At 41.9% G+C, this 17,317-nt stretch overlaps 1 protein-coding gene across 1 annotated transcript in view; it reads right to left on the bottom strand.

Moving 5' to 3' along the window:
* CAMK4 (calcium/calmodulin dependent protein kinase IV) overlaps positions 1-15,130 on the bottom strand; it is a 189,727-nt gene extending 174,597 nt beyond the window's left edge. The window contains exon 1 of the mRNA XM_061623869.1: positions 14,884-15,130. Coding sequence (XP_061479853.1) covers positions 14,884-15,095 — 212 coding nt within the window. The 5' untranslated portion in view covers positions 15,096-15,130. The remainder of the gene's footprint in view (positions 1-14,883) is intronic.
* Positions 15,131-17,317: the final 2,187 nt, after the last annotated feature.

Below are 17,317 nucleotides of genomic sequence, written 5' to 3'. Positions count from 1 at the left end.
CAACAGCTTCAAGAAAAATACCGGGAGCAGAATCGACCTTTACATATGGCGTTTATTGATCTGCCTAAGGCCTTTGATACTGTGAATCGAACCATTCTCTGGACCATCCTTCTGAAAACTGGATGCCCTGATAAATTTGTGAATATTTTGCGACTCCTTCATGACAACATGACAGTGACAATTTTGGATAACAATGGCTTTCAGAGCAATCCATTCAAAGTCGGATCAGGCGTAAAACAGGGATGTGTCATTGCTCCTACGTTATTTGCTATCTTCATTGCTATGATTCTACACCTTATTGAGGGGAAACTTCCTACTGGTGTGGAAATCATATATCGAACAGATGGAAAGCTTTTTAATCTCAGTAGGCTGAAAGAAAAAAGTAAGGTATGTCAACCTCTGTCGTAGAACTTCAATATGCTGATGATAATGTAGTCTCCACACGTTCAGAGAAAGATCTTCAAACTATCCTAAATGTTTTTGCAGAAGCATATGGAAAGCTTGGGCTCTCACTTAATATTTAAAAAACCAAAGTGCTTCATCAACAGGTGCGAACTAGTCCCTCTGTAGCACCATCATCTAATCTTTTCTTGCTGCAGTTGTGGGTGGTTTTAGATTAATTTTAGATTGGAGTTGTTGGGTTGTATGCGTATTTTATATGATGTATTCATTGTATTTAATTCTAATTGTACGTCGCCTAGAGTGGCCAGTGACCCAGCCAGATAGGCGACCTAGAAATAAAATTTTATTATTATTATTATTATTAATTATCAATCCAGCTTAATGGTGTGATGCTGGAGAATATTGATCCCTTTTCTTATCTTGACAGCCGTCTCTCTGTAAAAGCTGACACTGATGCTGAAATTCAATATCATCTGAGCTCTGTGAGTGCCGCATTTCCCCGAATGAAGTGTAGAATGTTCGAGGATTGGGATGTTTGCAAGGAGACCAAAATGCTTATTTACAAAGCCATTGTACCACCGACCTTACTGTATGTCTGTGAAACATGGACCATTTATAAATGCCACTCCCAACTTCTTGAAAGATTCCACCAATGCTGCCTTCAGAAAATTCTGCAAATTACTTGGGAAGACAGAAGGACTAATGTTAGCATTTTGGAAGAAGCAAAGACTACCGGTGTTGAAACAATGATCCTTCAACATCAACTTCGCTGGACAGACCATGTTGTTCAAATGCCTGATCACCGTCTTCCAAAGCAGCTACTTTACTCCCAACTTAAAGATGGAAAATGGAATATCAGTGGACAGCAAAAGAAGTTTAAAGATGTTCTTAAAACGAATCTAAAAAAATGTAACATGAGCATTGAGAACTGGGAAGTCTTGGCCCATGAATGTCCCAAATGGAGGTCAGCTATTATCAAAGGTGCTATGGAAGAAGCATGAATAGAGGGCAAACGGGACAAACAAGCTAAGCGGAAGGCATGTCAAACAAATCCTCATCATGACCATCTTCCATCTGGAAACCTATGTCCTCACTATGGGAGGCTGTGTGGATCCAGAATTGGCCTCCACAGTCACTTATGGACCCACTGTTAAAGACCCTATCTTGGAAGACAATCTTACTCGGCCACGAGTGATCACCAATAAAAAAATGATGAGTAGCAACACACCTAGAGTTTTTACTACATTCTTACTGCACAAACATGCTGTGTGTAGCTAGGATACAGCTCTCTATAATGTGCTTATGTGGTGAAATAAACACATGTAGATTTGCATCTTGAATTAGTTCAGTCTATTTTAATTGCCAGCATAGGAAGTTGAGTTACAAAGGCATAATTGAAATAATAACAACTGTGTGGGAAATCATGTCGCACAAACAACTTTCTATATGGAATAACAGTTGTTTTCAAGTGGCTATTGTAATGCATTAATTGAGCCTGACGCATGAACTTTCCCTATCTCAGTCTCCCTGGTAAAACACCAAGTAATCAAACACCTTCAATTTATTCCATCTACGTGACTGGTCTGTAGAAGCACTGCTTCCCTAGGAGTCCTCTATAAAATACCTGCACAGTTTTTTTTCCAAATCAGTAATAGAAATTCCTTTGGCACATCACCTTTACAACCAGCTCAAATACTGCATCACTGAACTTTTTGGTATTGATCTGGAGAGGAATAGGGGGGAAGTGGGCAACCCTTCTCATTAGAGAATGTCAACAGCCAAAATCTGAAAGAATTTCCGTTTGGGAAAAGAAATGGCAAATTTTAAAAGCATCATTGGTGCAACTTATGTCTGCAGCCTTTCCCAAAAGAAAAAGTCCACTGCTCATTTCTATACATGTCATATAAATGTTCACAATTTTAAAATAAGCCGTTATCTGACATTACCTAGGGCTTATCCAAACAGAGCGGGATAATCCACGGTTTCCATATTCGGTTTGTCATCTGATAGTCCTCACTTTGCCTTTTAGTTCGCTCTTTCCCAATTAAAAAAAATGCTTTTTTGCACCTGCACACGCAGCGGTAAGACCCCTACATTCTTTTTGCTTTTTCCAAGCTCCGCCTCTAAAACCTCCCCCTATCAACCAATTGGTCAGCAAAAAAACGACGTATGCTCCTCTCCCCCTTTGCAACGAAGCACAATATGGCTGTAAAGGAGTTCTCGCCTCGAAAGGAAAGGTTGCTGGTCGGTTTCACGCCTGCCTTGTTTGCATTTCCGATATTATGCTTAAATGAATGTATGCTTTTCTGCCTTTATTGATATTTAAGGAGATACACACGCTGGCAATTGCACTTATTTCCCCAAAAAAGCAAGAAAGGAGTCACACACCCCTCCCTTCTCCCTTTCCTTCCCACAGAGAATGAAATTGACAAAGATCTCCAGAGCAGGCTTGAAACCAACCAGCAAACCTTTTGTTGTTTGTATTTGCGATATTACACTTAAACAATGTATGCTTTTCTGATTTGAAGCAAGTAGAATGAAATTGACAAAGCTTTCCGGAGGCAGGCTGAAACCGACCACCACCCCTTTCTAGCTTGCTGTGCATTGCAGATCTCACCCAGAGCGGCCGCCCAGTTTGCAGGCTGGCAAAAAATTAAATGCATCTGCGCAGTAGTTGCAGACACCCCCCCCAACACCCCACCATTGCGATGATTGGTTCAATTTTCCCAAGTTTATTCTCGCACATGCGCAAAAGTGCAGATATGTGATTGGCTGGAATGAGGAGAAGGGGCGAGGGGAAACGCCCAAGAACCGCCTATCAGCTGTAAAGTCTGCAGTATTGCATCCTAACTCCTGAAGGCACAGCAGATGATTCCCGATTTTAAACAGCAAATCGCATTTTTGCTGGTATTGCAAGGAGCGGATTTAACCCGCGAAAATACGTAACAGCGTGAGACATCATTTGGACAACTGAAAAATAATGAACACACATAGCGGGCGTGTCACACATTTTACAGTCGTCTGGATGAGCCCCTAGATAACAAAGCAGCAGGTTGGCAACTAGCCAGCAGGTAACTCTACTGATGCCAAAAGAACAACATCTCTCTATCTGCAAAACAGGGGTGTGTGCTTAAGGGCTCGCTCTTGAGAGGCATCATGTGCTAAAGGCATTATGGGAAAGTTGTCAAGGCTCTTTAAACCTCTGACTACTGCTCTGCATGATTCATCCATATGGACACCAATGATGCTTCTAGAATCAGAATCAAAAAAGATTTGGAGAAGATTATAAAGCTCTGGGCAGTAGCATTGCCCACATCCCTGCTGCTTACTGAGAGGTAGGGGGAAGGGCTGAGGCAACAATGAGGTTGGTGCAGTGCAAATGCACCAGTGGGAGTACTGGATTGGCTCTGCCAGTGCGTTCGAACTGCTCTAACCTCAATGCCTCCTCCCTTTCTACCTCCTGGAAAGGAGTAGCAATGTGGGCAACAGGAAGTCAAGTGGACACCACTGCCCTGCTCTGCCCCACTCCAGCCTGCCAGCCACTGCCGGCTCTGGGAGTGAGGCAAAAGAATACTGAGTCCTGAGTAATTCCATCAATTAACAGAATGAAAAAGGCCATAAAGAACAAGCATTCAACAGATGTCAGTACAAGGGCAAGATATATTCGAGCAGGAAATGGATGGACAGTACAGAAAACATTATGTTAGTTTCTGAGGTTGAGGTGAAGATTCTAGATGCAATCAAATCTCTAGTGAGGAAGGGATGGGCACAAAACCTCCGTTCATTAATTTAAAAAGTGCTGGCTTGCTATTAGTAGAACCACTAGCAGTGCACTAACAGGATAGCTAGCCATGTCATCTGAAAAATCCTCAAGAGATATCATATCTGGAACATGCCCAGAATGGAAAACCAAACTTACAGTATGAATAATGACATTCATCAGGCCAGAAATAATCCAAGACATACATACATGTATGCACATTCACTTACACCAGCTGACCTGGCACATGGGGAAGAAAAGGACAATAGTGATTCTAGAACAGGGGTAGCCAATGTGGTGCCCTCCAGGTTATTATTATTTATATACCGCTTACATGCCAAAATCACTTCTAAGTGGCTTACAAGTATAAAAACGATTATAAAATAGCCACACATGAAAATAAAACAATTCCATCAGAACATTTAAAACATTCATAAATAAACAAGCCTGTTAAAAAGCATAACCATTAAAACAGTTAAAAGAACAATTAAATCAGAACGGTCAAGTTCAGGGCAATAGTTGTCTAAACAGGCATGTCTCCAAGAGCTGGCAGAATTCCAGAACCAATGGAGGGCTCTTCTATTTCAGCAGGGATGGAGTTCCACAACACTAGCTGAGGCTGATGGGAGATGGAGTCCAACAACATCTGGAGGGCTCCAAGTTGCCTACCCTTGCTCTACAAGATCTATCTTGATTTTATTCAAAAAAAGAGAACAAAGGTTATACAGATAATTTGATGACCTGCTACCTTAATTTCAGCTAAATATATTTAAATTTTAATATTGGCTTCCTATTGTGGTCTTCTGTAGTAAGAAATGTTTTTGCCTGGCTGAGATCCTGAGAAAGTTTTCATTATCTCTTTCTCTCACACACACACTCCTAGCTTTCTGGGGCATCAGTGGTCATCATAGCAGATATACAGCTGAACGTCAAGTAGACTAAAATAATGACAACAGAAGATTTATGTAACTTTAAAGTTGACAATGAGAACATTGAACTGGTCAAGGATTATCAGTACCTCGGCAGTCATTAACCAAAATGGGGACAATAGTCAAGAAATCAGAAGAAGTCTAGGACTGGGGAGGGCAGCTATGAGAGAACTAGAAAAGATTCTAAAATGCAAAGATGTATCACTGCACAACAAAGTCAGGATCATTCAGACCATGGTATTCCCGATCTCTATCTATTGATGTGAAAGTTGGACAGTGAAAAAGGCGGATAAGAGAAAAATCAACTCATTTGAAATGTGGTGTTGGAGGAGAGCTTTGCAGATACCATGGACAGCGAAAAAGACAAATAACTGGATGTTAGAACAAATTAAACCAGAACTATCACTAGCAGCAAAAATGATGAAACTGAGGTTATCATACTTTGGACACATAATGAGAAGACCTAATTCACTAGAAAAGACAATAATGCTGGGGAAAACAGAAGGGAGTAGAAAAAGAGGAAGGCCAAACAAGAGATGGATTGATTCCATAATGAAAGTCACAGACCTGAACTTACAAGATCTGAACAGGGTGGTTCACGACAGATGTTATTGGAGGTCACTGATTCATAGGGTCACCATAGGTCGTAATCAGCTTGAAGGAATATAACAACAGTGTGATCTTATACATATCTACTCAGATGTAACCTCCTACTAAGTTCAGTTAGACTTTCTCCCAGGTATGTTACTATAGGCCCCCTCTAGGATCCACACCTTAATATGATGAGGGGGTTTGAGTGAGAGCAATGCCGTCAGGAGTCTAGGCCAAGAGGCTAGACTCCTAGCAGGGGCACCCAAGGCAGAATGGTCAAAGCTGAGACACCAGACTAAGATGCATCCAAACTCAGAGGAAGGCAATGGTAAACCATCTCTGAATACCTCTTACCACGAAAACCCTATGAACAGAGTATCCAAAATGCAACATGAGACAGTGCTGGAAGATGAACCCCCCCCCCCAGGTCAGAAGGCACTCAACGAGCTATTGGGAAAGAACAAAGGACAAGTACGAATAGTGCAGTGACTAATGACGCAGCTGGGTCAAAGCTGAAAGGAAGCCCAGAGGCTGATGCACACAGATTCGAAATGAGAGTCCGGAGTTATATGATGCACACAATAGGAACATAGAATGTGAGAAGCATGAACCAGGGAAAGTTAGAAATTGTCAAGAAAGAAATGGAATGTATCAACATTACAATACTTGGCGTGAGTGAATTAAAATGGATGGGAATGGGACATTTTCAATCAGGCAACTACAAAATATTTTATGCAGGAAATGGAAAATTAAGAAGAAATGGGGTTGCTTTAATAGTGAGAAGTGATATAACAAAAACAATTAAGAGCTATAACGCAAGGTCTGAGTGAGTTGTATCACTGAGATTTAAAGGGAAACCTATTAACCTAACCATCATCCAAGTCTACACTCCAACAGCAAATGCAGAAGAGGAATTGGAGAGATTTTACACAGGTGTTTGTTGTTGTTATGTGCCTTCAAGTCGATTATGACTTATGGCGACCCTATGAATCAGCGACCTCCAATAGCATCTGTCATGAACCACCCTGTTCAGATCTTGTAAGTTCAGGTCTGTGGCTTCCTTTATGGAATCAATCCTTCCTCTTTTTCTACTCCCTTCTGTTTTTCCCAGCATTATTGCTTTTTCTAGTGAACCAGGTCTTCTCATTATGTGTCCAAAGTATGATAACCTCAGTTTCATCATTTTAGCTTCTAGTGACAGTTCTGGTTTAATTTGCTCTGACACCCAATTATTTGTCTTTTTCGTGGTCCATGGTATGTGCAAAGCTCTCCTCCAACACCACATTTCAAATGAGTTACGCAGAAGTACAGGAAGAAATAGTTCACACACCAAAACAAGATGTTTTGATAGTCATGGGGGACAGGAATGCAAAAGTAGGGAAAAGAGAGGAACTAGAAATTGTGGGGAAATGGGGCTTAGGAGATAGAAATGAAGCAAGAGAGAGACTTATCAAATTCTGTGAAGCTAATAATTTGTTTCTTGCAAACACATTTTTTGAGTAACTGAAAATATGACTGTACACTTGGACATCACCAAATGGTCGATATAGGAATCAAATTGATTATATAATTGGTAGCAGAAGATGGAGAAGTTCCACACTTTGTGTGAAGACAAGACCAGGAACAGACTGTGGTACAGATCATGAACTGGTCATATCAAAAATCAGAGTAAAGCTAAAAAAGAACAACAAAGCAATCATAATGCCAAAATACAATTTAAATAGCATCTCAGAAGAATATAAAGATCAAATAAGGAACAGGTTTGAGTCTTTAAACTTAGTTGACAGAGAACCAGAAGAACTATGGAGTGAAGTCAGAGAAAAGAAATTATCATTTCAGAGAAATTATCAGGGAAGAATGCAAAAAGAAAATACCTCTAGTTAAAAAGAGAGAAAGACCCCAATGTATGACTGAAGAAACTCTTAAAATGGTTAAAGAGAGAAGGAAAGCAAAAGGAGATAGAAAGATGGTTAGAATCTTAAATGCAACAATACAGGGACTAGTACGCAGGGACAAAGAGAACTATTACAATAGTTATTGTATAGAAATAGAAGAGGACAACAAAAAGGGTAGAACACGAGTCCTATTCCAAAAGATAAGAGAAATTAAAGGGAAATTTAAGCCAAGAGTAGGGATGTTGAAAGTCAACAGGGGAACACACTGACTGACCGATAAAAGGAAGATGGAAGCAATACATTGAAGAACTCTATAAAAGAGATGTAAGGATGACAGATTCATTCATGGAGAAACCGTATGATGAAGAACCAGACATTTTAGAATGTGAGGTGAAAGCTGCTCTTAAAATACTTGGAAGAAACAAATCACCAGGAACAGATGGCATACCAATAGAATTGCTACAATATACAATATGGAGTGAGAAATGCCAAATGTCCAAGCTGGATTTTGAAAGAGAAGAGGCACCAGAGATCATATCGCAAACATATGTTGGAAAATGGATTGGACAAAGGAATTTCAGAAGAAAATCACCCTGTGCTTTATAGATTACAGCAAAGCCTTTGATTGCGTAGATCATGAAAAATGATGGAATTTTTTAAAAGAAATGGGGGTGCCACAGCATCTGATTGTCTGATGCACAACCTATACTCTGGACAAGAGGCTACTGTAAGGACAGAATATGGAGAAACTGACTGGTTCCCAATCAGAAAGGGTGTGAGACAGGGGTGTATTTTATCACCCTATTTGTTTAATCTATACGTGGAACATACGGAAAGTGGGACTGGACCAAGATGAAGGAGGTGGGAAAACTGGAGGGAGAAATATCAATAATTTAAGATATGCAGATGATACCATACTACTAGCAGAAACCAGTAATGATTTGAAACGAATGCTGATAAAAGTTAAAGAGGAAAGCACAAAAGCAGGACTACAGCTGAACATCTAAAGTAATGACAACAGAACAAGACTAAAGTAATGACAACAGAAGATTTATGTAACTTTAAAGTTGACAATGAGGACACTGAACTTGTCAAGGATCAATACCTTGGCACAGTCATTAATCAAAATGGAGACAATAGTCAAGAAATCAGAAGAACGATAGGACTGGGGAGGGCAGCTATGAGGGAACTAGAAAAGGTTTTCAAATGCAAAGATGTATCACTGAATGTTACTAAATTACTATAGTAACAATGTTACTATAGGACTGCATCCTTAGACATCAATAAGATATCTTAATTCTTGCCTGAGCCACCTGCAGCATTTTTGTTTGTTTATTTTCAGATAAATGTTCTTACTGTAGAACACAATGTTGTTCCTATTGCCTAGTTTTGCTACCCTGTGATCTGATATGTGCAGCATTGGTGTGTAGATAGTTCTGTCTTGTGGCAGGGGTTCAGAAAAATAGCATTTTGGTCTTTCAAACATAATTGGTGCCACCAACAATGAAGCACACTTGAGCTTGTGTGTGACATATCAATACTTAGAACATAAGAACAGCTCTGCTGGATCAGACCAAAGGGTGTTCAGCATCCTGTTCTCACAGTGGTCAACCAGATGCCCATAAAAAGCAGGACACAAGAGCAACAATACTCTCCTTCAATTCATACTGTTAATGTGGAAGAAGAAAAAAACAGAAGGAAAAACAAATGGACATCCCAGAAATGAAAGCTTTACCCTTTTTGTTAGAAACAAATTTAACCCTGATGTATAAAGCAGCCTATATTTTCACAAAATCTTGGCTGGCCTGGGATTGTTAAACTCCACTCTGATATGACTGGCTTAACAATAAACTGCAAAGGAATATAAATGAGAACTTTTGATGTTTCTGGGATTTCTAGAATATATTACTAAAGTCCTTTCTTTCAAAAGGAGATGTTGCTAGCAGGTAATAGCTTAATGATAGTAATATAAAATAGATGTACATTCTAATGTCCTCACCACTAGTTTCAGAACTCAGTATTCTTTAAATATTAACATCATATTGCAGATATATAGGACTAAATTATGAAACCATGTGAAACATTAAAATATGAGCTATAGTTCTCTGAAACCTTACCCATGAAATTTTAATGTCTCCTTGAATGAGGCAAGTAAGTGCCAATTCAAGATTAGTTTGATGCAAAATCTTTACCGTGAAAATGTTTATAAGGAGAAACCATTTTCACACTTCTGTGTATTTTAATGTTTTATTTTAAGATAATGATTATGATAATTACAAATCAGGAGGCTAAACAAAATAATCCATTACTTACAAAAACAAATTCTTGTCAGCCTTACATTTCCATAATTCACATACCAGTAATTAACAAAACATGTCCATCTCTCAGCAAACATACAATTCTGAGTACTGCCATTTCTCTCATAAATCAAATCAGTTAATTTGTACATTTCTGTCAGCAACAAACACTTCATCAACCATCCCCACATAGATGAAACCTGTAGACTTTACTCTACTTGTGTGCTCACACTATCTTTGCTGCTATTAACAAGGTCATTTTTCAAAATTTCACTCTTTTGGAATATCCTCCTTGATCCAATTAAACAAAACTGGAGTAATTCCAAGTGTAATCCTCATCCTTTCTATTATGGGGCATGTTATTTGCCTCCAAAATTGTGCCATCTGAAACTCCCACCACATATGATGTACGTATCCATTTGTGGCTGAAAACTTTCAACAGTTAAAATGCATGTCTGAACAGATTTTATTAACCCTAAATGTATATGTACTGCTTTCAAGTCAATTCCGACTTATGGTGACCCTTTGACTAGCTTGTGTCAAATATCAACAATTTATACTGGGGTTCACATACTAGGCTCACTGATGTCTTTTTTACCAATCACCTAGTCCATTTTTGTTCAGAGGTAACTAATGTCTCTTTCCCACCTTTCTCTAATTACATAATCTCTCCTATCAAAATCCGTAAGTGTTTTGTAATTTTTTTGCCAGCATGCCCCTTACCATGCTATGTGATATTTTCTCCTCTCAGTATGACAGCTTCCTTAATATAAATTTAGGGTCCAATATCTCAGACAAAAGATTCCTTATTTGGACATTTTTAAACTACAGAGGTGACAGTCCTCCTGCTTTGGGGGAGATGTCATGCCTAGATAACAGCCATCCATTTCCCATTAATTCCCATATCTAGATTTCGCACACTTTTCCCAATTTACAAAATCATGTGGCTGATTTCCCCTGTGAAATTTTTAGTTCCTTAATACTGACACTAATAGAGAAACTTCTTGGCTTAAATTTCTTTTAAACATTCCATGTTTTTAACAGTTTATATGGAATTAAATTTTATTTCAACTATTCTCCTATTTCCCACATAAAAGAGGATGCTGAAATGTACTATAACCTTCACATTTTAGCACATAAAGCCAGCCTCTTCCTGTAAAAATACTTCTGCCTGCAATAATTTTACTTAAATATATGTATCTTTCAGACACCACTGCTAAAGTAATTCACAAATAGTGTTGTTAATGTCTTAGCACAACAAATGAATATAAATACAGATCTAAATATTTTTTTAAAACATCAGGACTTCAGCAAGGTGCACATACACTTTGTAATTTGGAATAACCCCTAATCCCAACACCATACTGGGCTGCATCCAATGCTACTGTTCTGTTCATGCAACAGACTTCTGCTTGTGGAATGGAACTTCCCCCTCCTCTCCCATGCAGGCCCTCTTCCCGGGCACTCTCAAAACTGGTGCAACTACTTCTCTGTGCAGGTCAAGTGTTCTTTTTTCAAAGTCAAAAGACAGTTTTTCTGCTCTCCAATTTTGCATAGTCTAGATCAGCCTTCCCCAACCTGGTGCCCTCCAGCTGTTTTGGACTGCAACTCCCATCAGCCCCAGGCAACACATATTGGCTGGGGCTGATGGGAGCTGTATTCCAAAGCAGCTGGAGGAACCCAATTGGGGAAGGCTAGTCTAGGTATTTCATAAATTTACGATTTACAAGAAGACTGCAGCCCATTCAAGTCAATATGTAAAATTACTTTAGTGCCTTGTGTCCTCTGCCTTTTCCCTCAAATTTTCCTCTCTTTCGCTTACTCTTCCTTCAGGTTCCTGTTTCTTCTGCTGTTGTCTGCAGTGCTCCCCTAATCCAACCACCTTGCTTCTGATCTTCCCTAACTCTTTCCCCAGTTCTCTGCCCACCCCACAAAGTTAGTTCTATCCTTATAGCCTGTGTGACTATTATCCCTTCCCTCAGAACAACAAATATCCTGACAACTTTTTCCTCTGGACAGTTGGATTATTCACCAACAGTCCAAATCATCACACTAGCTCTATTAATTGATGTCAAAGAAGCTCACCAACATAAGCCAATGCAATACAGTACAGAACACAATGTGTTTATATTAATTTTTAAAGTTTTTTCTGTTCTCCATCACCAACATGCAAATAAAACTGATTTTGCCTGTTAGATATGTGTCTTACTTTCATATGTTCACATTTCATTTAGTTGTTACAATGTGTCCTATGAATTTTGCCTCATTTCTTTTTATGACTTCATGTACCTCTAAGATAGAGGTATCAATCAATATCAATCAACTGAGAATAAGAATTGCCTCATATTGCAGTTTTGTGTTTAAATTTGCTTGACCTTCTGTTTTAATTATGTTCTTAACAGAGCCTAGTAAATATCTTTTGTGGGGAGTGCTTGGCAACTCCCCACACTCTACACATCCAGGCTCTTTCTACCTTATTCCTCAACTCCATTTGCTCCTACCCAGTAAATTCTGTTCTCCCTTTCCTGCCATTGTCCCCAATGCTCTGTTTCTGTGGATGCTAGCCAGCCACCATAGTGGTAGTCTCATTAGAAAAAACTGCAGCAGCAGAAACAGAAAGTAAGCATTGAGATGCTATGAGGCAGGTGTCAGGACAAGAGTGGAGATGGGACACAGGTTCATTTTGCCAAATGGCTGCTCACTGGAAGATCTTTTGCTTCTCATCCCAAATTTAGTAAGAAAATGAGAAATGCATGGGTGACTTAGGCTCCAAACCTATACACACTTACTAGAAGTAAGTTTCACTGGACACAATGCAACTTACTTCTCACTAAGCATGCAGGGTCATGCTGTTAATGGAGTTTTGGCGACAACTTCGCAATGGTTTTAAAATGTCAGATACCAATGGCATATGGTTATAGTATATTCATGACTACTCTACACTACCCTGGTGTCAGGAAGGGTGATGGCTAGTTTTAAAATATTTTAATTAATAAATAATAAAATACATTAATATTTTCAGCTGAGATTTCCAGATGCACATTTCCAGATGCACTGGAACATACTGCTAATTTTTATTTTCTTTTTTCCTTCATGGTCATCCATGCCATTCTCACTCCTTTTATAACCATCAGTAAACTGGAAATTCTCCACTGAAGACTACACACCTACATTTTTGTCAATGGGTGTTAATAGGGAGGTGACACGACAGCACAATCCTCCCCATATCCAAGGAAGCTACTGTACTTATAGCCCTACTATTATCTAACTAAAATGTTGACACTTTCATTGCCTCTCCCAGTTAAACCAAAGGTTGCTGTTTTCACAGCCTCTCCACAATCAAATAAAATGTTGTTTCTAGAAAAAAAACTTTCACATGGGGGAAGTAGGTTAGACGTATGTTCTAAACAATTATTTCACTATTTTTTAAATCTTTCAACTTAAAATGAATCTTCTTTACCATTTGAAAACTCTGTGAAACGATCAGGTTTTTACCTCTGTATCATCTCCTGCTTTAGATGGCAAGTTGATCCAAAATTCTTGAGGAACACAGAAATGCATTTTTGGAAATGCTTTGTCAACACAACCACAAATGTTCTGTTAAGCCTTAAGTATGCAACAGCTGTTACTGTTGAATAATTGTCCTGAATAATTATGCTCTTGAGATGGTATTTGGAAACATTTCTATACGTTTCAGAAGATGAGGCTCCAAGCTTAGCCTCTTCCCAGATAATTAGTGCTAGGCTGTTCATTTCTTTGAACCAGAGCATCAGTTTATTATTCTTCCTTTCAACTGTTTTAAATGATTCATTCCCCCTCTCTAGCAACTACTGACAGAACCACAAATGCAAGCTAGTATTTAAATTCAGTTTTCAGTGTCATTTGCCTTATAGAAGAAGTTTAACATGGCTGAAATAATAATGTTGATTACCCAAATGTATATGTAGTTTTTTTTTTTTAATGCAGATCTCTCTCCTATTAGAGCACTACAGATGGTGCCTCTTTCAATACTCTCTCCTACACATATAAAGAAAGGGACAACAGCTCAATCGTTTACAGCTCTTTCTTCTCTCGATACAACGTGGGAGGGAAAATAGGGAAGGGGAGAGGAAGACTCTTTAGCAGTGTGTGGCTGCTGAAGAGAAGTGTTGAGGCACCAACGCAGCACACTCACTCAACTTTGGGTGTGCAAATGACCCATGCTCCCCAACATCAGCAGGTGCAAAAGGAAGGTACCAAGCGGTAATCCCATTTCAAGATGATGTGTGACACAACCTCAGATCCCTCTCCAACTTGCCACCTCAGAGGCAGGATATACCCTCTGCCCTGGCATATTCTGGAATCCATCCTCCTTTGCCTTAGAACTGCCATCCCACTTCCCTCACCCACCCACCCAAGGTGTCCTAACTCCCCACCCCCACCGCGAGTCTTCTTTTTTTCCTCCCAAACGCCGCTCTAACGCTAGAATCCTCACCGCCCACATGGCTGTCTAGGAATCTATCCTCTCTGCGGAAGAACGATCTCTCTTTGCCTGGACCAGCCCCCCAGTCCATCCACCTACCCCCCCGAATCCATTGCACCGCACAGGAGTCTGCTCTCCCTGGCATGCCCCCTGCATTGTCCTGCCTAACGACAGCCTTCCCTGCATCACCGGCGCCTCGCTCTACACCAGGGTTCACCCTCCCTTGGCTTGCCCTGCCCTGCAATCCGCCACCGGCACGGCTTTGTCAAGGAATGCATCTTCTCTGCCTCTGCCTGGACATCCCGAAGAACAGCCCAGCGCCAGCCAGACTAAGGTCAAGGAAACCATCACCACACAGACCCACACGCAACACCCTGCACGCACGCACACGCACACACACACACACACACCAGGGTTTTGCCCTGCCTAAAAAGCTGAAGAGCTGAGCCCGGCATTGTTCTTCTTCTTCTCCATCATCACCTGGCTTTCCAGCACCTTGCCGTGCTCTTTTCTCAGAGCTGCCCGCGCAAATCTCTCGCCTCCTTACCGTCCCAGCTCTGACTCCAGCTCATAATAATCGGCCAAGGTGTCTCTATTGGAGCCGTCGATCCAGTATTCCGGGACAACGGCGGCGGTGGCAGCAGCGCCCCCACCCCGGCTCGAGGCAGCGGCAGCACTAGCAGGGCCGCCGGTAGACGAGGGGGCGCCGGAGGGGGACGACGAAGACGAGGAGGAGGAGGGCATGGTGACTTTCAGCATGCTGCGGTGGAGGGCAGCGAGTGAGGTTGGTGTCCGCTGGGGCTCGCCGACTTTTCAGGGGCTGAGAAGGAAAGAGAGACAAAGCGGGTGGCGGCTGGCTCTGCGCCTCAGGCTCCTAGCGAGGCTCTCGCTGCCGGCGGCTGTCTGAGGAGCCGGAGCTGCCAGCCAAACTTCGAGCCAGGCGCAGCAGCAGCAGCAGCAGCAGCACAGCCGCTCAGACTGACTGAACCGAAAGGGACCAAGAGGCGGCTGCAGGAGGAGCGCGCGCTCTCGCTCAAGCACGCGCGCCCATACACTCCCTCCGTCCCTCCCTCCGTCCCTGTCTCACACACACGCTCCACAGAGTGTGGCGGGAGGGCGGCGGCGGCGGCCAGGCGTAAGCCCCCAGCTCATCCGGCCCGGCCCGTCAGCCTGACGAGGGGTAGGTCGGGACTGGGCAGGGTGCGTGCGGCGGGAGGGGAGGCGTGCGACGGTGCGGATGCGCGCGAGTGTGTGCCAAGGGGACGGATGGTGAAGGGAGGCAGGAGCCAAGCGCCTGGCTTCAGAGGTTTCTTTCGTCGAATGAGTGGGTGGCTGCGGCTGCTGCTGCTTCTGCCATCGCAACCCACGAAGGCAACGGCTGGCAGCCGTCCCAGGCTCGGATCAGAGCAGTCCCTGCCCTCCTTGCCTGCCTGCCTGCCTGCCTGTATTCCTCTGCGCGCGCGAGCGGTGTTGTATGTGAGACACAACCAGCCGGGCAAGGGACCCCGCTTGTGGTGCCTTTCCGCGGGGCCCTAATGCCCCTGGTTTCCTCGCCCAGATAGAAGAAGAAACGCGCCCAGCCGAGCTGCTTATCTTCTTTCCAGTCCTCTGGACTCTGGCCAGGCCATCCCCTCATCCAGCCCCACCATCCGCCAGTATTCTTCCCAGCTTTTACTACCCCCACCCTCTGTGTGTTTCAACCGTGGAACCAAATAGGATAGAGCAGAGGCGGGCGTTCTTTGCCAGGTTCAGGCTGCAAAAAACGAGTTCAATCATGTCAGGGTTTATTCTAAGCTCCCACCACCACTTCACAAGCAGCCAGCACACTACCTGCCCCTGAACTAGTTAAGTAATTTGTCCCATGATATACTATTAGCTGGTCTTTTTTTTGGTGACAGTACTCACCCATACTGAGTACCTGGTACCTCTTCTTTTGCTGCCCGTGCCAGCCATCTTGTGCTGGCACCCACAGTATCTTTATCAAGATATGAGTACTGGCACCTAATTTTTGTAACCAAAAAAGCACTGACTAGTAGTATAAGGTGATGAATATTTGAAAGGAACCAGTATTTATCTTCATCTTCTTTTTATCTTTTCTCATTTGTTTCTTTTTTAGGAACTACCTAGCAGCTCCTTATTAAATCCCATATGCTCAATTACTTATTTCACACTGCACAATTTTTCTGACTCTGCACAAAATGTATGTAGCTGCATGTTAGAATAAATCTTACATCACATGCAAAAACATGTTTTCCTTTATGTTGGAAATCCAGTAGGGTATTTGGAGTTCTAGACCTAAGTAATGTGCTTTACATTTGGAGGAGTATTGTTCAACTTGGGGCAGTTTCACCCACTGGGCAGAGGCAAACCCAAGTTTATCAAAGGAGGCTAGTCATGATGGCTATGCTCTGCCTCCACAGTCGTAGGCAGTATGCTTCTGAATACCAGTTGCTGGAAACCCCAGGAGGGGAGAGTGCACTTGCGCTCAGGTCCTGCTTGCGGGTTTCCCACAGGCATCTGGTTGGCCACTGTGAGAAAAGGATGCTGGTCTAGATGGACCACTTACCTGATCCAGCAGACTTTTCTGATGTACTTATGTTCACCACTAAATGTACACTCATTAGCGAGATGCAATGGGCTCCTTCTGAGAGGGAGAGGGGGGATAAAATTTAATTAATAAATAAAATAAATATGATGCACACATTTGCAAACTTGCATTTGTCATATTCACCCTTCATTTTTTAGGTAAAGACAAAGCTTTCATATACTAGACCCTACTTTAGATGCAAGAAGTGTTGATTGGTGTGTGTGTGTGTGCATGTATTAGGGGTAATATGAATTGAATAGGTAATGTGCATAACAACCAGCCATTGCATACACTCATGGATTGTGTGCATTCGGCCTCTCCATGTGTATAATGGCCAGTTGTTATGTACATTGGCTGTTGAACTCATATGACCCCTAATATATACATGCAAACA

The sequence above is a fragment of the Rhineura floridana genome, chromosome 1 (assembly GCF_030035675.1).
Source record: "Rhineura floridana isolate rRhiFlo1 chromosome 1, rRhiFlo1.hap2, whole genome shotgun sequence".
NCBI classification, from domain to species: Eukaryota; Metazoa; Chordata; class Lepidosauria; order Squamata; family Rhineuridae; genus Rhineura; species Rhineura floridana.
Note: the sequence above shows the minus strand (reverse complement) of the source record. Positions and strands in the feature narration are given on the sequence as shown.